The 21,219-nt window shown below is 50.2% G+C and overlaps 1 protein-coding gene across 3 annotated transcripts in view; it reads left to right on the forward strand.

The window, feature by feature from the left end:
* Nucleotides 1-7,844: 7,844 nt before the first annotated feature.
* The window catches only part of RAB11FIP5 (RAB11 family interacting protein 5), a 38,840-nt gene continuing 25,465 nt past the window's right edge, over nt 7,845-21,219 (forward strand). The window contains exon 1 of one of the 3 annotated variants that reach the window (XM_014791424.2): nt 7,845-8,411. In XM_014791424.2, the coding sequence (XP_014646910.1) occupies nt 7,981-8,411 (431 nt within the window). In that variant the 5' untranslated portion in view covers nt 7,845-7,980. The remainder of the gene's footprint in view (nt 8,412-21,219) is intronic. The other 2 variants (XM_014791426.2, XM_004435539.3) reach the window with 2 other exon arrangements.

The following is a 21,219-nucleotide window of genomic DNA, read 5'->3' on the forward strand; positions in this document are numbered from 1 at the left end:
AGAAAGATGCCCTCGTCAGCCTCTAGGTTTGGTGGGAGCACCTCTGCCTAGTCTCACCCTTGAAGAGGACAACACCGCATCTTCTAGGTTTCTGGGTAGGGCCTTGAGGGATTCAAGAGAGGGAATACAGGAGAGGGAGCAGGTGGGGGTGAGGAAGATGTTGAGTTCAACTTTTAACTTTGTCATGGGCTGAATTGTGTCTTTCCTAAATTTATATGTTGAAGTCCCAATGTCCAGTACTTGGATTGTGACTGTGTTTGGAAATAAGGCCTTTAAAGAGGTAATTAAGGTAAAATATGGTCATGTAGATGGGCCCTAATCTAATAGGATTGGTATCCTTTATAAGATGAGAAGATTGGGACACAGATAACACATAGACTGAGGGACCACCATGTGAGGATGCACAAGAAGATGGCTACCTGCAAACCAAGGCGAGAGACCTCAGAAGAAACCAAATTTGCCAACACCTTGATCTTGGGCTTCTAGCCTCCAGAACTGTAAAAAATCAGTTTCTGTTGTATAAGCCACCCAGTCTGTGGTATTTTGTTATGGGAGCCCTAGTAAACTAATACAAACTTGTTGAGTTTGAGGTATCTATGGATGTTTCATGGCGTTTGTAAGTGTGGATCTGGGGTTCAGGAGAGGGTACTGGCCTGGAGGTAGACATATGGGAGTTGGGGACATACACAGAGTGGATAACACCACATGTGTAAAAGTGAATCAGCAGGGAGAGTCTGAGGAGTGAAGAGAGAGGAGGGCTGAGAAATAAACCAACATTAAGAAATGAAGGAAGGAAGAGAAGCCCCTGAAGGAGACCCAGAAGTTGTAGGTTGAGGGAGAGGCAGGAGCAAAAGCATGGAAGAGTGGAGTCCCAGAGGCAAAAGGTGGGGTTGAGGGCGTTTGGAGAAGGGAGTGCTTAACTACTGAATGCCAAAGAGAGGTCAAGTAAAATAAGGACTGAAGGAGGGTCCTGGTATTTTGCATTTCTGAATGGGGTAGGAGGATGGAGAGCCAGGCTGCAGTGGTTTGGGGTGTGAATGGGGAAGTGAGGGGATAAAGACTAGGAGGGCAAATCATCTTCAGGAAACCTGATGGAGAACGAAGACGTGGTATAGGCTGATAGCAGGAGGCAGGTTGTTATTTTCTCTGTTTTTATTGGGAGTAAATTGAACATATTTAGATGATGAGAGGAAGGAGCCAGTGGATAAGAAATACAGAAGTGAAGGAGGAGATGGAACCTTAGACAGCCCCAAGGCAAAGAGAGGGAAATCAAGAACACAAAACACCTCTTCCTCTGAGATGGGAAAAATGCAGGTGGTGATAGGTTTATAGGTTTGGGGTAGGAATCTGGGAATAAATATTCATGCACGACTTTTTACGTGGACACATGTCTTCATTTTTCTTGAGTATATATCTAGGAGAGGAATTGCTGGGTCATATGGTAACTCCCATGTTTAACAGTTTGAGAAACTGCCAAACTGTTTTCCAAAGCAGCTGCATCATTTTACTTTCCTACCAGCAAAGTATGAGGGTTCCAATGTCTCCACATCCTGGCAACATTTGTCAGTAGCTGTCTGTTTTATCATATCCATTCTTTTGGGTGTGAAGTGGTATCTCATTGTTTTGATTTACATTTCCCTAATGGCTAATGTTTTTGGTGTCTTTTCATGTGCATGTTGGCCACTTGTATATCTTCTTTAGGGAAATATCTATTCAAATCATTTGCCCGTTTTTATATTGGGCTATTTGTCTTTTTATCATTGAATTGTAAGTGTTCTTTATATATACTGAATACTAGTCCCTTATCAGATACATGATTTGCAAATATTTTCTCGAATCCTACAGGTTTCTTTCACTTTCTTGTTGGTGTTCTTTGGAATACAAAAGTTTTTAATTTTGATGAAGTCTAGTTTATCTATTTTTTCTTTGGTTACTTATGCTTTTGGTGTTGCATCTAAGAAGGCTTTGCCTAACCCAAAGGTCATGAAGATTTACTCGTGTATTTTCTTCTAAGATTTTTATAGTTTAGTGTTTACATTTAGGTCCATGATCTATTTTTATTTTAAAGATGGAAGATTTATTATTTTTTTAATTTTTATTTTTTTTGTGAGGAAGATCAGCCGTGAGCTAACATCCATGCCTATCCTCCTCTTCTTTTGCTGAGGAAGAGTGGCCCTGAAATAACATCTGTGCCCATCTTCCTCCACTTTATGTGGGACGCTGCCACAGCATGGCCTGACAAGCAGTGTGTTGGTGCACACCTGGGATCTGAACCCGGGCTGCCAGCAGCGGAGCTCGAGCACTTAACCGCTATGCGATGGGGCCGGCCCCCCATGATCTATTTTGAGTTAATTTTTGTGTATGGTGTAAGGAAGGGGTCTAACTTAATTCTTTTGCATAAGAATATCAAGCTGTCCCAGCATCATTTGTTGGAAAGACTATTGAGTGGTTTTAGTATCTTTATTGAAAAACCAATTTGCCATAAATATAAGGGTTTATTTCTGAACTCTCAATTCTATTCCATTGATCTATATGTTTTTCCTTATGCCAGTACCACACTGTCTTGATTTGCAGTAAGATTTGAAATTGGGAAGTATAAGTCCCCCAACTTTGTTCTACTTTTTCAAGATTTATGTGGCTATTCTGGGTCCCTTGTATTTCCACGTGATTTTCAGGATCAGCTCATCAGTTTCTGAAAAAACAGCAGCTGGGATTTTGATAGGGAATGTGTTGCATCTGTAGAACAATTTGGGGCACATTGCCATCTTAACAATATTAGGTCTTTCCGCTCATGAACATAGGATGTATTTCCATTTATTTGGGTCTTTGTTAATTTCTTTCAATGATGTTTTGTAGTTTTCAGTGCACACATCTTATACTTCTTTTTGTTAAATTCATTTCTAAGTATTTTATTCTTTTTGATAATCTTATGAATGGAATTATTTTATTTTATTTTCAATTGTGCATTGCTAGTATGTAGAAATACAATTGATTTTAGTATATTGGTCATGTATCTGATAACCTTGCTGAACCCATTTATTAGTTCTAATAGTTTCTTAGTGGATTCCTTAGGATTTTCTACTTACAAATAGAGATAGTTTTACTCTTCCTTTCCAATCTGAATGACTTTTATTTCTTTGTCTTGCCTAATTGCCCTAGCTAGAACCTCCAGCACAACATTGATAGAATAGAAGTGGAGAGAGAGAGGACATCTTTGTCTTATTCCTAATTTTAGGGAGTATATTGTGATTTTTAATGGCTATTATCTGTAAAGATGTCAATTTTTCTCACAAGAATTTCTCTCACAATTCCAAAAAGAATTAGAGCTCACGTGAATGAATACACAGGTGAGAGTAGCTATAAAATCCTTGAAAAAAAGAAATGAGAGATTTGCTCTTCCATTGTAATAAAGCATTTAAAAGGCAATGATAACTAAAACAGAATGGCACTGGCAGAATGATATAAACCTCAGTAGAACAGAATACAAAGTTCAGACTCTGTCTATAGTATATATAAAAACATATGAAAAAACTAATGGCAGAGGGATAAGGTTTTACAGTAGGTATTGGGAAACTTGGGTGGCTGTTGGAGAGAGAGGGTTAGATTTTCACCTTAAATCATTTACCAAAATAGTTTGTAGAAGAATTTAAAGAGAATGAAAGAACAAAGAAAAGCCAAACAACTTATTAACTAGAAAGAATATGAGTGAGGGCCGGCCCCGTGACTTAGCGGTTAAGTGCGCGCGCTCCGCTACTGGCGGCCGGGGTTTGGATCCTGGGCGTGCATGGACACACCGCTTCTCCAGCCATGCTGAGGCCGTGTCCCACATACAGCAACTAGGAAGATGTGCACCTATGACATACAACTATCTACTGGGGCTTTGGGGGAAAAAAAATAAAATAAAGTTAAAAAAAAAAAAAGGAATATGAGTGAATATTATTGGACCTGTCAGTGTGGAAGAACTTAAGCTTGAAAAAATGGAAGAAGTGAAAAGATTTGACTACATAACTTCTTATGTCAAAATCGTATTTGCAATAAATATAAGATAAAGTGTTATTGCTCTTAACATATAAAGGGTTCATATAAATTAATAAGAAATTAAGGTTTCAAAGAAAAACGAGCATAGAAAATAGATAATTTAAAAAGTAGACAACTCATTAAAAGAGGAAATACAAATGACTAATAACTGAAAAAAATGTTCAATCTTCCCGGCAATCAAAGAAATGCAAATGAAACAACAGGGAGGTACAAACTTTTGATTTCAGCAAAGATCTCTAAGATGATAATACTCATTACTGCTTAGGATGTGTTGACACAGTTCTCATACTAACCCTATGAGGTGAGTTCCTATTATTAGGCCCATTTTATAGATGTGGAAACTGAGACTCATTGGGGTTCAGTAATGTGCTCAAGCTTATACTGCTAGTAAGTGATGACACCAGGATTTGAACCTGGGCTGTATGTGTGTGTGTGGGGGGGCCCGGGGTGGGGCAGAAGGAGGGTGAAGGACAGGGGGAAACGTAGCTTGAAGAGCCAGGCAAATATATTTGAAGTGCCTATGTGGAAGGGTGAATGGGCTTTTATGGTATTGCAGAGGGAAGCAACGAGTGGAAATTACACAAAGGACCACTCTTTTAAAGCAAGAGCTGTCCGTTAAGGACTAGAGAGACCCAGGAGGGCGTGAGCACACCCAGCCCTGGGCAGGCAGAGGAAGCGGCAGTGTTCTCCCTCTAACGCTCATGGCAGGCTGTAGCAGGTTGAGGTGTTGGTGGTCTCATCTTCTAGAGGAGGAAACGCACTCCTAGGTAGCCAAGACCTCAGTGCCTTTGGAGTTTCTGCTCTTTTCTCACCCGCACACAGCTAGCAGACCCCGCCTTTTCCTCCTAGGGCCAAGTGACCCGCAGGGGAGCCCTGCCCCGGTTCGCTGCCCTCCTACAGCCAGCCACAATCCCGGGCCAGCAGGAAGCCTGAGCTTGCCAAACTGCGTGGGCCAGGGCAGGAGGAAGGAGAGCGGGAGTAGCCCATCTGAGTTCTCTTTTGCCCTTTCCGGGAGCCTTGCTACTGCATGGGGGAGGGGGAGGCAGGCCGTCCAGTCCTGTTGGAGAGCTAGGAAACAGATCACACAGAACCGTTAAAGGAGAGGGACAACTGAATGTCAGTGTAGTTTGGTAAAGATGTCTTCATTTGCAAAGCCCTTGGGGAATCCATTCTTAAAGTGGGGGCTTCATCCTGACTCTGTAACCTCAGGGAAGTCTGTTAACTCTTTCATACCTCAATTTCTTCACCTGTAAAATGGGTATGATAACACTTCCTACTTTATTGACTTCAAATGGATGTAGTGCTTCAACGACCAACAAGCTAGTGTGAGGGCAGATTGACACAGACAGTAGAGTTACTCAGACTCCAGTTCAAGTCCAGTCTCTGCAATTTTCCACGTGGAGACTTGAGAAAAATGACCCAAGCTCTCTGCTTCAGTTTCCTCATCAGTGAATCTGAGGGCAGCACTAGCACCTGCTTTAAATGGTTGTCTTCAGACGTAAATGAGATCATACATATGAGCATATGGTAGAACCAGGACTCCAAAGCCCACAGGTTTAACCCTTACACTACAGTGCCTCACAACCATAATGCATATATAACAACATACAGTGTAGAGAAAAGACTGGAAAGAAATACAACAAACTGTTAACAGTGTTTATTTCTGGATGGTGAGATTAGGATCTATTTTTATTTTCTTCTTTATATTTTTCTGAATTTTCCAAATTACTTTTATAACCAGAAAAAAGCTGTATATGATGTTCAGATGCCTTGAGATCATTTGTGAAGGTCTCTACAGCATTAAAATCTTTGACAATATTTTCTCATGTAATCTCAGCAATTGTTTGAAGGAGGAATCATTATCCCCATTTTCTAGATGAGGAAATGAGGCTGAGAGAGGTTAGAGAGCTGGCTTAATCTTCAGGTCTCATTGCTGCTAAGTGGCAGAGAGCCAAGATCCATAGGAAGATCTGGCTGTCTCCAAAGCTAAGTGCTGTCTACCAGGATGCTGGATCATGGGGCTCAGTGCCAAAGACTCCCCACCCCAGTCTCCTGATCGTAGAGTTAAGGTGGGAGGCTATCAGGATTGGGCCTGTGGTGGGCATGCTCCCATGGGTCTCCTGTACTGGTTTTCTACACTCACAACCCTGTTGGAGGACCTGGCATGGAGAGTGGGGATTTTGGCATCCTCCTCTCACAGCATGGCAAGTCAAGGGGTACTGGGGAGAGCCTCCCCAAGAACAAATAAAAGTTTCCATTATAAAGATATCCAACAGAGGAACTAAAAATAATAGGATAACTACACAAGACTGAGGGAAGGAAGTGGGTGTAAGCAAGCTAAATCATTGTCTATCAGAGCAGGAAAACAATAGATAATGGCCAATACTGATAAATCCAGATATAGCTGTGTAAGCATTTTATATGGAGATAGGGAGGTAACCACCAGGCCTGAAAACACAACTGGCTATGTAAGTAGTTATTCCTGGATCGAGGAGTGGAGAGGCAGTTTTTTGCTTTTCATCAGTAAGTGTTTCTGTCCTATTTGATTTTTTATTTTTTTAGCTGTGTTACATTTTATTTAAAAATTATTTTAAAAGCACAAGCTCTGAAAGTAGAAAAAAAAAAGTGCAGGCTTTGGGGTCATCTGTGTGGATTCATCTCCCACCTCTGCCAGTTACAGACCTTGGGCAAGTTAACTTCTCTAAGCTGCAATTTTATCTTTCGGAAAACAGGGATAAAACCCATACCCACCCCACAGGGTTACTCTGAGGATAAAATGAGGTAATACACATAACAGCACACGAACCAGCACTGGCCGAAATTCAGCATCTATTATCATTACCATTGTTGTCATTATTAATAATAAGCCAAGCGTGCCAGTAATACCCAAAGATTTGCACATAGTAGGCATTTACTAATGGGTGAAAGTAATTGTTTAAAACCCCCACCAGAGCCTATAATTTTCCCCAACTTGTGACGCATGAGCTCCAGCGCTCCGAGTGAACACTTAAATATTGATGTGGTTACTCATTTATTCATTACTCTGCTCTCCGCAGTGTCCGCTGAGGACGAGCATAGCTCTCTGGCCCCCCGCGCCGTGGTCCGCCTCATCCGCGGTCCCCCTCATCCGCGGTGCCCTCCCGTGCGCAGAGGTTGGAAGCAGCAGCAGCAGCGGCTCACCCGCTTCCACGTCGCTGATGCGGGGCCGTCACGTGGCGGAGCGGGGATCGCTTCTGGTTTCACGCAGGCATCTTCCCGGGCAGGGGCGGGCTGGAGGAGGGAGAGTGCGACTCGAGCTGAGGGGGGCAGCGGGGGTCCACATCGCACCTACATGCCCGCGCCACGGGGATGGTCATCCCGGGAGGGGCGGGCCCGGGCAGTTTTAGGGCGAGGGCTTTCTGGAACAGGGACATCTTGAAGGAAGGTTTGGGACTGGCCGGGAGACGCAGAGCGGGCATTCCATACCCGGCCGAGGGCGTCGCGCTGCCCCCAGGCCAGGCGGGATTTCACGGGTGCCCCCAGCCCGGGGCGGGGCCGACGCGGGAGCCCCGCCTACCCCTCTGCAGAGGCCGCGCGCCCCGCCCCCCGGTCTCCGCCGCGCCGGGCCGCCCCCTCCAGCCCCAGGAGGGTCTGCCGCGGCCAGGGCGGGGGCGCGGCGGCCAGAGGCGCCGCAGCACCGCCGCCCCGCCGCGCGGGTAGGGGGCGCGGGGCGGGGCGCGGGGCGGGGCGCTGACGTCGCGGCGCGACCGGCGGCCGGGGAGGCGGGGAGGCGGCGGCCGGCTCGGCCAGCCCAGCCAAGCCCGCAGCTGCGGCGCCGGGTTGCGGGCGGTGGCGGCGCTCCGAGCCGGCTTCTGACCGCCCTCCGCCGCGGCCCGGTTTCTCACTTGGTCCCCGTGTCTGCGCCCGGTTCGGCCAGCCCTCTCCCGCCGCCGCTTCCCCGCCATGGCCCTAGTGCGGGGCGCCGAGCCGGCGGCGGGGCCCTCCCGCTGGCTCCCCACTCACGTCCAGGTGACCGTGCTGCGGGCCCGCGGGCTGCGGGGCAAGAGCTCGGGCGCCGGCAGCACCAGCGACGCCTACACCGTGATCCAGGTGGGCCGCGAGAAGTACAGCACGTCGGTGGTGGAGAAGACGCCGGGCTGCCCCGAGTGGCGTGAGGAGTGCTCCTTCGAGCTGCCGCCCGGCGCGCTGGACGGCCTGCTGCGGGCGCAGGAGGCCGACGCGGGCCCGGCGCCCTGGGCCGCGGGCTCCGCCGGCGCCTGCGAGCTGGTGCTCACCACCATGCACCGCTCGCTCATCGGCGTCGACAAGTTCCTGGGCCAGGCCACCGTGGCGCTGGACGAGGTCTTCGGCGCAGGCCGCGCCCAGCACACACAGTGAGTGAGGGGCGCGGAGGCGCGGAAACGGTTAAAGGCCTCCCGGGGCGGGGCTGGTGGGGGAGCGGGACCCGGATTCTCGATCCTCGGCCGGAGCGGTGCGCCCTTTGCCTCGCGCTCAAGGGCGTAAACCGACAGGTCGGTTCTTTGCATATCGGGAGTCCCCTTTGGATCCCCAAATGTGCGCTGTGCTTGGCCGCTGGTGGGTCCTTGGGAGGCCCGGGGGAGGTGTGAATGGTGGCCCAGCGTTAGGAGTAGATTGTCACGTAAAGTTAGGAGTGGGATCCGGAGGCTCTTGGACTGTGGGAACCTCAAGAAGGAAAATCTTGGGTCCATTGTTAGTGCCTCCGGGCCTTTCTCCCTTTCCTCGAAGGGGAGGGGAACTGCGGGCGCCAGCCCCAAGCCAGGCCCGCAGCGGAGTGGAGAGGCGCTGCCTCGCCCTATGGAGGAAGGAAGGTGCAGTGTTGGCCTCGAGGGCGAGACTGAACGGAGGCGCCCCACCAAACCTAGAGACTGCAGAGCGGCTGCTTCTTGCCTGGTACTCAGATGCCCGCTGCCGCCTAGAGACGCCCCCCACCTCCTTGCCCCTCTGTGTCCCTGGTCTAAGAACAGGAAAACCTCCCAAATAAAGGAAAGAAACACTTTAGTCAGACCTCAAGCGTCCTGTCTCTCCTGCCTGAGGTGAAGGCAGTAGCATGGTTCATGCACAGCAGGAGATAATCTCCCAGTCACTTCCACCTAGAAGGGCCAGTGGGTTTTTTTAATCATTTATTTTGGCAGTGTTTAGCCTTCCCTGTGTTAGGATCAAGGCTTCAGACTTGGAGCCCCATTTCCTGTTTTGAGCTTGGGCAGGATCTGGAAGCCAGTCCCCAGGGCTGACAACCTGCTGTGGATCACTCAAGTAGTTCACTGGGGGTGATGCCTCTTCTGGATGGGGAGGTTAAGGGGATGGAGGCAGAGGTGTGCCCTAAGTGGGGACAGATGCTGGACAGGTTTGCCTAAGTGGAATGGCATCCAACTGAGTAAATCTAGGAAGGCTTGCTGGAGGAGGAGGGTGAGCCTGGTACAGACCCAAATGAAAGCAGGATTTGGGTAGAAAAGGATCTGACCTTGAACGTTTTTTCAAATTGTAGGTAGTTAAGGGCCTTCGTGGCTTTTGAGGCTTGGGGCAGGAAGCAGGTTAGCACAGGGCAGGTTCCGGGCAGGGCTGTGACCTGGCTGCATCCCCCGCCCCCTTGCCTTCTCCTCTCCTTCCCTCATGACTTGCTGTTTGGTAGCTGGGTGTGGGATCATGTGTAGCTTGGCCCTTGTTTTGTCTTTTTCCTCCCCTTTTTCTGTCCTCTCCCTCCTTCCTGGCTCAGGGAGCCCAAGGGGATGGGTGTGGGGCGGAAGGCTCTCCCCTGGATCACTGAGCCCTTTCTTTTTCCACAGAGGCTTCTGTTCCCAAATTCATTCCGCCCCTCTTTTCCAGTCCGTCAGCCTCCACCACTCAGCTAATCTGACCAGACTGGTAGATGACACATCTTGGGGGCAGACAAAAAAGTCTCCAGGCTTGTAGGGAGGGGCTTCTGTGAGGTGGAGAGGGCTTCTGTGAGGTTGATGACGTGGGGAGGGCCCTTTGATTTTTTTCCCTTCCTGCCACTGCTTTTGTTTTGGCTTCTGGATCTTCCTTAGCTGAGCTGTCTGTGCCTGTAGGCCCAGGTGAGCCTGTTTGCAGCCAAGGACAGTCCCTCTTGGAGAATTTGTCTTGCCACCCCTATCTGCATGAGAGCCATACTTTACTTTATAGAAGTCATCTTTTCCACCAGGTCTCTCCACACCCACCTGGCTGCCTTTCCTCTGATGCCTTGACCTGGGTTATTTATAGAGCCTGGAGGGGACAGGAGGGGAGAGGGGCACTTGTGGTGGGCAGAGGAAAAGTCTGTGGAATTGGCCTCATCTTCTAGTTCACTGGACCTAGCAGCATATCCACTGACAGAGGGTGACGGCCACCACCCCCATTCTGGGCCCCACCTCCCACCTCTGGCTGTAATGGCCATTCCTGGTGGCCTTTCCTGGAGTACCCTGCGTGGGCTGCTAAGACAGTGAGTCTGCACATTGTCCAGTGGGTAGAGGGCAAGATGAAGAGGACCAGGATGTACCCTCCTCAGCTTTGGATAGTGGTGGAAAAGAACAGTATCCACTTTTTAACTCCAGGAATCAGGAGTGGTGGTCGCAAGGAGGGCAGATGGTAGCCTTGTGTTGCCAAGACAGAACCTGACTGGGGAAGGGCAGCCTCATGGTTAAGAGGAGGGGACTATGGAGTTACATGGAACAGATTCCAGTCCCAAACCTGCCACCTTGTGGCATGTCAAATAAACTCTTAATGCCTCGGTTTTCTCATCTGTAAAATGGGTCTAATTTACACCTTCACACGGTTGATGTAAAGGATGAAATAAGAATGCAGTTAAAGCATCTGCTGCGGTTCCTGGACATGGTTGGTGGTCAGTGAACAGCAGTGATGGTAGAGGGAGGTTTTGGTAACAATCTGGTAGCTCTAGTCTAGGAGATGTCACCTGCCTTAAAGGAGCCTCTCATGTAATGGGAGGACACAATACAGAACTTGGAGCCTGGGAAAGCCCCAGGACGGTGGGAGGCAGGGTACACGCAAGAGTATGAGAGCTCTAGATGAAATGTGCTGGCTCTTTGCAGCCCTCCACCATTCTCTTTGCTACTAGAGGTTTGAGAACTGGGGCTGGGCTTAGGAGGCCTCTGCAGTCCTACAGCCAGGCTGAGATCAGCTTGCAGCTCTGCCGGTCTCCTCCCTGGCAGCCTTGCCTGGAGCTGCCCCTGCCCTCTCGGGAAGGCGGGACAACAATGTGTTTACGAACCTGGAGACTGGGGTTTCACTCTCAGTTCAGTGACTTGCTAGCTGGCAAGTTAGTTAACTTGTTTCCTTGTTTGTTTTTTATTTAATTTAATTTTTGTTGGTGATACTATAACCTCATGAAAAAAAATTTTTTTTTTGAGGAAGAGTGGCCCTGGGCTAACATCTGTTGCCAATCTTCCTCTTTGTGCTGAGGAAGATTGGCTCTGAGCTAACATCTGTGCCCATCTTCCTCTATTTTGTATATGAGATGCCGCCACAGCTTGGCTCGATGAGCAGTGTGTTGATCCATGCCCAGGAGTCGAACTTGCGAACCCCGGGCTGCTAAAGCGGAGCACGCAAACTTAACCACTACGCCACCGGGCCAGCCCTCCTCATTTCTAAAAAGGTCGTGTGTGACAGTAATCATAGTGTTCAGATTTAAAAAGACAGCGTCTATAAAAGCCTTAGTATAGTTCCCAACACATAACAAGCTTTCAAAATATTAGTGTTGGGGTTGCTCTCAGGAACCTGCTTTTTGTGGTGATGGTGATGGTGGTGGCTGGGGTGCTAGGTGCCTCCTCGGCCTCTGAAGCCCCTTTGTCAGTGGGGTGCTCTTTGAGGTGAGGGATTTCACTGGAGGCTTTCAAATAATTAAAGAGGAAATTCTCGAAACAAAACTTAATGTGATATGTCCTCTCCCCTTGGTAAAGCCATAAATGGATCATCATGGGTCCGAAAATCCTGAGATATGCTTCTCTACTATTTCCTTTCTGGTTTTTACCTCCGGCAGCCATCCTAGTACTTCCCAATGGGTGCTCTGTGTGGGTACAACGGTCCCTTCTGTAAAGAGCCCTCATCCTGGGCCTATTGGATTCATAGTTAGAGCCTGGCCCCTGGAAAGGCTGAGTCTGTAGGCTCGGTTGATTTGTGTTGGGAACAGTTTGTCTTTTTTCATCATAAAGAGTAAAACCCTTGTGATCATGGACAGGCTGCTAACTGTGGCCCCCTGAGAGGCTCTGTCGGCCCCGGTCAGACCTGTCTGATTGATTTTTATGGTGGGGGGGGGTCCTCCGGGAGGCCTGTGGCCGAGGAGGACTTAGGTTGGAGACCAGAGTCTTCTGCCTGGCTGGTCCTGGGGGTCTGAGACCTCCTTGAGACCACCTCCTTGAAGGTGGGTTTGGGGGCACTGGAAGAGGCACCTGAGGGAAAATGCAGCCTACTGGCCTAAGGTTGGGATGGTCTTTAAGGGCTTCCATCCATCCCTTAGCCTCCCGACAGTCTGCCTGTTACTGTTGTAGGCAGATGGCACATGACCCCACAGCCTTCTCTTCCCTGATTTCCAGATGTGACTGCTCCTCAGGAAGCGGCTGAGGCCATGAGGGTCCTTGGCTTCTGTTCCTGCTCCGGCCCCAGACCTGGAGTTGGAGGCTGCTGGGGCTGCTGGGGAAGGGTGCGGCTGTACTTAAAAGCCAGTCGTTAGGACGTTAGGACGAAGGAGGCTCCATCTCCCTTAGGTCTGGGGCAGTTTTTATTTGGGGTTGTTTGAGCAGTAGCGTCTGGGGGCATGGGGAGGGGTAGGAAGTGACTCCTGCATCAGACCGGGCGGCTCCTCCTGGCTGGCACAGCAGCTTCCCCTTCCCTCCGCCTTTGGCCCTGGGTGAGAACCCTGTCTCTGCCCTGTTCTCCCCTCCCTGTAGGCAGCCAGGGAAAGCGCAACTCAGCAGGGCCTCCGTCCCCGGCGACCTTGAGGGCTGTCCCTTTCCTCTGATGGGGGCTGCCCACCGCCCTGGTGCTGTGACGCTCTCGCCCACGCTAAACAACTGGTCTGGCCTTGTCCAGATGTTTCCCCTGCCTTCCCCACCCTGCACCGGGACAGATAATTAACACAATGACAGGAGCTCTGTGTGCTCTCCGGGAATCAGTACTCTATTTTTTCCTTGTGCAGGGCCAGTCCTCTGCATAATGGCATGGTCATGAAGAAGCTTTGCCCTTCCGCACGGCCAAGGAATAAAAATAAGTCCACAATGTGGGTCCTTAATGCACCTGGCAGTCCTGTCAGGGAAGAGTCTGATGTCTTTGCTTTTACCGAGCTGGCTGAGGACCCCTTAGGTTATTTCTTCCCCCAAGATCAATGGCAGCTAGACAAGAAAGCTGGGCTTGGCAGGTCACGCTGAGGCCTGGGTGTGGGGCTGGGCTCAGGCCTCCTCAGTGAGCAGTAAGCAAGCAGGATCTCTGCAAGTTCAGTTCCCAGGAGGCAGAGCTTCAGAGAAGCTGCATGGAGGAGGGGCTTTGTCACACGCCACCTCAACCTTCCACTGACCCCGGGGGAGGGGGTGTGTGGGGGGAGGGGAAGCGCAGCCTTTCATCATGGAATTCTAATGTCAGGGCTAGAAGAGTGCTTAGACATGTGGAAATTGAGGCTGGGGAGGGAGAGTGACATGGTCTCAGCTACTCAGCAATTAGTGGAGGGTGGGGCTCTGTGTGGTTTCTGTTAGGCCCTGGCAGCCTGCAGAGCTGTAGGATTTGGGATAAAGAGGAGATGGCATTTGGGGCCCTGTTTGCATACCAAGGTTTCTGTGGAAGTGCCTGCGGGGTTTTAGTGAGAGAGGTACATTTCGGCTGGGATAGGGGAGGGGGCCTTGCGGCTTATCTGCAACCCTGGAGGGGCATTCTCATCCAAAGTGCTGGGCAGAGGCTGAGAGGGGTTCTGGCAGGGAGGACCAAAGGAGGGAAGGACATGGACACCCCAGCCTGCATGCCCAGAGGGCGCAGTCTTGTTAGGAGGATGGACCCCCGAATTTGCAGGAAGGGCCATATCCAGGTGCTGTATTTTGGGGCCTAGCCAGATAGCACAGGAGGTGTTCGGAGCAGACAGAGCCACTGGGCTCAGCTGTGGTCAGGGAAGGCCTCCTTGAGGAGGGGACATACACCAAAGAGCTGTCAGGCTGGCCATCAGAGAGTCTGTCTGCCACCCCCCTTCCCCGAGTTCCCACACCGATAGCATGTAGCACTCTGTTTTGGAGCGTTATTACTGCTTTGTTGGTTTAGTGTCATCCATTAAGCCCTTTCTAGGTGCCGGTACTGTGCTAAGGACTTGACTTACAGTAGCTCACAGCAACCCCATAGGTGTAGGTACTGTTAATGTCTTTAACAGATGAAGAACCGGAGGCACAGAGAGGTGAAGTGACTTTCCTAAAGGCACACAGTACATCCCAGAGTCAGGATTTGGACCCAGGCAGCCTGGCTTCAGAGTCTGTGCTCTTCAGCACCATGCTGTGCTGCCCATCTCAGTTTCCCTCCATGTCTCCCAGGATTCAGCTCTGCATAGGACCAGGTGCTCAGCAGCTGCCCTCCTTAGGGTTCCTCTCTCCTCCCCAAAGTTGCTCTCTGTGGTTAGGCTTGGGGCTCTGTAAGCATGACCTGCTTCTCCTGTGTGAGGCCTTGGCTGCTTGGGGTAAGCATGTTTGGTCTGCATTTCGGTGTCTGGTCGTGTCTGTCTTTGAGGATGGGCTGTTGCCTGGTACTTTGGGAAGGAGCGTATCACTGCCACCAGAATGTCTCCCAGGAGTGGCAGGAGGCCTGGGAAGCTCTGCCCTGGCCCCTGGCAGCCCCCACCCTGGGGAGATTTGTTCCCACTGCATAGAACAGGGCTTGAGAGCATCAGCAGACAAGACTTCCTGACCTTTCCCGAGATGTCACATGCTTCTTTTACTGTGACAGAGCACGCCGAGCCATCTAGTTCCTCCTCCTACAAGCCATGCAGTCGTTGGTTTTTTTTTTTTCCCCTTCGACATCCAGGAAGCAGTTGCTGGGCAGCCACTGTGCCTAGGTCAGGGCTTTGGAGGAAAGAAGAGAAAGAAAATATACAGCCCTAGAAGGGTGAAAATATGTCTGAGACAAGACTTACACAGGAAGGATAATTAGCCCACAAGGCAGCATATAAAAAGGATAAGAGAAGGAAAGGGTCAGAAGAAAGATGAACTCACCGGGTTTGGAGTGATCAGGGTTGGCTTCCTGGGGGAGGCAGGACCTTGAATGACAGGTGAGGCATGAGAGGGGGTGGGCAAATTTTCAATGGGGAGGGAGACTGCTCTTGGGAAGGGGAGGTGGTGTAGTGGAGTTGGGCCAGGAGAGGGAATGGAGGGGAGCCAAACTTACTGACTTTCTCTGCTTATTTATTTTTGAGTAGTTCACCTGGTTCAGATTCTAAAGGTACAGAGGATATGCAATGAAAAATCTCCCTTGCCCCGACCTTGAGTCGCCCAGCTCCTCTTGCCAGAGGCAGCCAGCATTACCAGTTCTTGTGTAACCTTCCAAGTCATTCCGTGCATTTAAAGCCAATGCGTTACGTATTTTCGTCTCCCCTCCCCTGTGTTTGTACAAATGCAGCATTCTCCACACACAGGTCTGTACTACAGTCAGCCTGACTTCCCCACATGGGGATGTTTTTTGTTTGTCTCCCCCCGATGTGAGTCTGAACTGAGACCCTGGCAGAGGGGTGAGCACTACTTAGTTTTGTCCTCCATGACCCAAGACTCCTGTTTGGGGTGAATATGGGGTTAAGAGCAAACTGGGGAGAGGGGTGGGTTAAGTAGAGTTTCTTCCATGTTCTTCCATCTGCCGGAGACCCCCTGGGAGAGGTCTTCTTGCTGGTTCTCTCCTTTCTCCCAGGCAGGGTCATTGCCAGCTAGTCCTGGGCCACCTTGCTCCCACAGAGCTGATGACAAGCCTGTAAAAGGCCCTTGGTAGACATTAAACCCCAATCTGTATGTGTGGATTGGCCTACTTTTCAGAGTGCTTTCCTGGCATCACCTCATGTTGTTCCTCTCTGAGGGCAGGCAGGGTGACCTCCACTTTTACAGATGTGGAGACTGGGGTCTCAGGAGGTGGGATGACCTATCTGAGGTCACACGACTTGTTAGCGGCAGCCAGATTTCTGACGTTCAAGCCCAGTGCTTTTTTTTTTCCTGCATCGTGCCTTCAGCTGTACGTGCTCACTGTTGCTGTCTGTAGTGGTCAGACTTGTCTCCAGGCATTTTTATAGCGTTTCCTTGGCTGGGTGAATATGGTCCTGGGCACGTCTGAGGCAAGCGGACAATGACAGACCTTTGGAGCCTCCAGCAGAAGGAGGAATGAAGATTAGCGAAATGTTTGTGCCCAGGAGGGAGGGAGGCAGACCTGTCTGGGGCGTGAGTTGAGCTGAGCAAGCCATGCCCACGGAGGCAGGGGTAACTAATGAAGTGACAGTCTGGGCTCTGAGGACTGTCGGTGCCAAGCATGGTGCCAGAATAGGTGATAAGAATCATCTTCTGGCCTGATAAGAGGCACTATTCTGTCCTACGACTGTGTCTGGCTTGCATTTTTACTGTAGATACCAAATCAAAGGGTGGGTTAGGTTGTGGGTGTGGGGAGCCAGAGGGATTGGCCTGCGGCCACATACCTCCTGTCTGATAGTGTAAAAGGAGGACTGCTCCTATGGGGGTTTGGAGAGGAGGAAAGGCATCCGGATGGAGGAGGCTCTGGGGGACAGGTCTCCAGCTGTCTCTCCAGATTCTGAGTAATAGCAGTTTTAGTTGGCCCTTCTCCCTGCCCCTAACTGGCTTATTTTATCACCCCCCTTTACAGAGGTGAAATGGCTGGTTTGAAGCCACTTAATAAGTCAGATCCAGGACTAGAACCGGGTCTCCTATCTTCCAGTCCCCTGGGGTTTTCCCACTATGCCCTTAAAATAATTTTTTTTCCAACTTATTTTTGGGACTAGCCGAGCCCTGCCAATTCCATCTCTTTTAGAAGGTGTTCCATATATCAAGGCCCGGTCCCTGGGTTGTGGGGGATAAAAGGTGAATAAGAGGCCCTGCTGTCAGTAGGTGCTGAGAGTGCAGGGCCAAGCAGCTCTGCCACAGTGTCGCTGCAGGGGGACCAACAGGGGGCGCTCCTGGCTCCTCCCACCTTCCCCATTGCTCCTGTCCTGGTTTAGGAATTTTTTTTTTTTTTGCCTCTGCTCGGTTATAGCTGTTGCTGCCTTTTTATAAACCGGAACGCCTGTTTATTAATTGAAAGTGAGAAATCACTACTAAGGCATAAGGAATGGCTCGGGTCAGCCTGGCCATGGGACCCGCCCTGGGCTGTGCCGGCTTCCTGCCGCTCTCCCTGCCTCGTCTCTCTCTGCGTCCCCTTCTCTGCCGTCCCAGGCTCTTCCTACAGCCCGCTATCCATCAGGTCCTGTCTTTGTTTTGTGCCCTGGAGTGCTCTTCAGGGCCCAGAATAAAGTTACAGCTCTTCAGTGGGATGTTTGAGGCCGTTTTCTGTCTACCCCAAAGCCCCTTTCTGCCTGTCTTCACCTGTCCAGCCCTGGGCACCAGCATATTGTGTTCTTCCACCTGGAATGTCTCCCTCCCCCCGGCCTTGCCTCCTTCCTACCCAGTGTTCAAGGCCCAGTATAAATGCCGTGTCCTTCACTACCCCTCCCAAAACCATCTTACGACTCCCCTTGAACCTCCTGTGTGCTTTATTTGTGCATTTTTGTGGTGTTGATCACCTTTCTTTATTTATGTGGCTATCTTATTTCCCCACCAAGGTGTAAGCTTCTCGAGAACACTCCCTTTCTTGTTCTTGGCAAATACTTGGGGAATATTTTGAGTGGAGGCCTGGCTGAGGCTTTTTCTGGTGGGTGGGATTTCACTGGCAAGTTCCCTGTGCCTCTAAGACCTTGTGAGTGTCAGGGTGGGCTGTCAGGACCCCACAGGCCAGGCCCTGTGCGGGGGTGCTGCTGCCATGAGTAGGTGGGGTTGAGCTCACAGGTCAGCACAAGGCTCAGAGACCAGGAGCAGGGCTCAGTATTAGGACAAGGAGAAAAAGTGGCCCCAGGCCACCCCCTGACCTCTGCAGGGTCTAACAGAAATGCAGCATTAGTCCCAAGTGGGACCAGAAAGAGAGTATAAATGAGCCAGTGCTTCCGAAATGCTTCAGTATGTGTCTCTAGCCATTGCCAACAGATTCGGATGCTTTGTAAAAAATGTAACTGTGGGGCTGGCCCGGTGGCATAGTGGTTAAGTTCGTGCATGCTCCGCTTCGGTGGCCCGGGGTCACAGGTTCGGATCTGGGTGCCCACCTGCACACCACTCATCAAGCCATGCTGTGGTAGAGTCCCACATACGAAATAGAGGAAGATGTTAGCTCAGGGCCAATCTTCCTCACCAAAATAAATAAATAAATAAATAAAAATCAACATAAAAAATACGATAACTGTAATGCCCTTATCACACACACAAAATCAATAGTTCCTTAATAATCATCCAATATCCACTCCATATTTAAATTTCCCTGACATCAGAACTCTCTCTTCATAGGTGGCTTGTGGAATCAGGATCCAAATAGGGCTCCCACACTGTGCCTGGTCTCCCAAAGAGTCTCCTCTCTCTTTGTCTTGTACCCCTACCTGATGGAGGTGCTTTGTCCCTGAGAATATCCCACCCTGAGAATATCCCACACTCTGCCCCTCGCTGATTGCTGATGGGTTCCTCATGATGCCCTTCACCCTAATTGTCCAGCCGCTGAGCACTAGTCACTAGGTCTGGAGGGCACCTTCCCCCCGCCCCACCTCCTGTCAGGAGTCCTGCTGGGCTGGCTCCCTCCACTTCATGGCCGCACCGTCTCTGTCTCACCTTCAGTGAGGCCCAGATTAAGCGGCTTCTGGGCTGTTAGCCCCACCCAGCCCGGATGAAGTTCTCCGTCGCCCTTTCTCCAGTGGTTTTAGTATCCATTGATGACTGCCACCTGGGTCTCTAGTTCTATCTTTTCTGTATCTTCAGGAATCTGCCATAAGGGAGAGCTTTCCCTCTCAACTGTGTGGTCACTCTCAGTAGGAATGGCAGGCTGGCACAGTTCACTCAGGTGTAGCAGGAATGGCGATTCTTTGCCATTATTTTTCAGTTAGTGATGACTTTCAAATTAAAAATCCACCCTGCCCCCGATAGTGTGCGTGATACTAGTCATTTACATAGCGGGAGTTTCCTGCCTGAGTAGACATTGCAGGGCAGCCTGGGGGAGGCGGGGACGGGGTGGCATGGCTCTGAACACTGCAGGCCTTTTGAGGGCAGATGATTTAATCTACACAGCATCGTTTGAAATGGCTGACGGCTGGCCTGGAGCAGGCATCTGGGGTAGACAATGTTGTGAACAGATACCTTGGTGTTTTCTCCTACAGTTTTCCCTGGCACCTACTTTTTGAGTCACGCGTCTTCTCTACTCTGGAACCCTGCAGCCCCCCATTTGTGCTAACTCTCTAAGGGAAGCTAGATGGGGAGAGTGAGGTCAGGACAGGAGAACTGGATCAGCATATCTTCCTTTCCTTCACATTGGCTCCTCACTTTCCCTTCTAGAAGATTCTCCAGCCAGTACATGGGACAGCACAGTTATTTCTCCTAAGGGCCTCTTGGCTTCCTTTGCCTCAGGGGGTGGGGTTTGATTCCTATAACTGTCAGCTTTGCAGGCCCCTCCAGCTGTTCACTAGCCTGAGGCAAGGCGTGTCTCTGAAGAGGCCTGGCCGCAGCCACAGCCAGAAGAGAGAAGTTCAGGCCTGTTGGGGCTCCCTAACTAGCAGGTGCGCTTGGCTGTTTTTGTTTCTCTAGAGTCACCTTCATTGGTGTGCAGGGTGTTTGAGGGTCAGACTGAGCACTGTAGCGTGATGTGGGGAGCCTCAGGGCCTCTGGCCAGCTTCTTGCCTCTCGCCAGGCTTTCCTGGGCCTCTGAGTGGGAAATGGGGCACAGCACCTGTCTGTGCTTTGAGATCTCAGTCTGGCTGCCGTGCAGTTATCAGGAAGGGAAAGACCTGCCCTCCTGCTGCCCCTGTGCCCTCCCTACTCTAGAGCAGTTGTGCTTAGTCCTTTCCTTGCTGTGAACCCTTTTGGTATCTGGTGAAGCCTACGGACCCTTTCTCAGAACAAGGTCTTTAAATATATAGGGTTACATGGGGCCGGCCCCATGGCATAGCGGTTAAGTGCGCGTACTCCGCTGCTGGCGGCCCAGGTTCGGATCCTGGGCATGCACCGATGCACCGCTTGTCGGGCCATGCTGTGGTGGTGTCCCATATAAAAAAAGTGGGGGAAGATGGGCACAGATGTTAGCCCAGGGCCAGTCTTCCTCAGCAAAAAGAGGAGGATTGGCAGGGATGTTAGCTCAGGGCTGATCTTCCTCACACACATACACAAAGTATGTATATAGAGTTACAAAGTACACCAGTGATACTGAAACACAGTTATCAATATATTAAAACATTAATTATTAAAACATTTGCTAAAATAACATATGCTTTATTACTTTATTAAATAATATGATCCAGTGGTGGTCTAATAACTTTAAAGTTCAAGATACTGATGAGGGTAAACAATATTTTGTGACATCTGCAACATCTGTAATGTGATATGAAAATACCTGGTTTCTCTTGGTGACACACTCGTGGGTACTGCTACTATAGTACTCGTTGCAAAAATTCATAATTGGAAGAAATACTAAATTTCAGATAGAGATTAGGGGAAATAAAGATGTAATTTATCTCCCATCTAACACATACCCCCTGCTTTAGAGAAATAAGCGTGTGACTTAACCCAGTGGACATCTCTGTGCCCAGTGTCCGCATCTGTGAAAATGTGTGAGCTGACACTCTCGTGGTGTTTCCCAGGTGCTGGGCCCTGTTCTCTGAGTGCTCCACACATCATCCACGTAATCCTCATGGTGGTCTGGCGGGGAGTGGACGTCCATTACCCCCACGTTATAGACAGGTGTGGAAACTGAGGCGTAGAGAGTTAAGGTGACCTGCTGAGGGTCACATAGTGGTAAGTGGAGGGGCTGGGACTTAAAGCAGGCAGCCTGGCTCCAAAAGTCCGTGCTGGGAGCTCCTCTCGGGGTCTGCCTCCCACACCCACCTTGCAGGGCTGTGAAGAGGATTAGTGCGGTATAATT

This window comes from Ceratotherium simum, chromosome 11 (assembly GCF_057802395.1).
Source record: "Ceratotherium simum simum isolate JZ-2026a chromosome 11, ASM5780239v1, whole genome shotgun sequence".
Taxonomy (NCBI): Eukaryota; Metazoa; Chordata; class Mammalia; order Perissodactyla; family Rhinocerotidae; genus Ceratotherium; species Ceratotherium simum.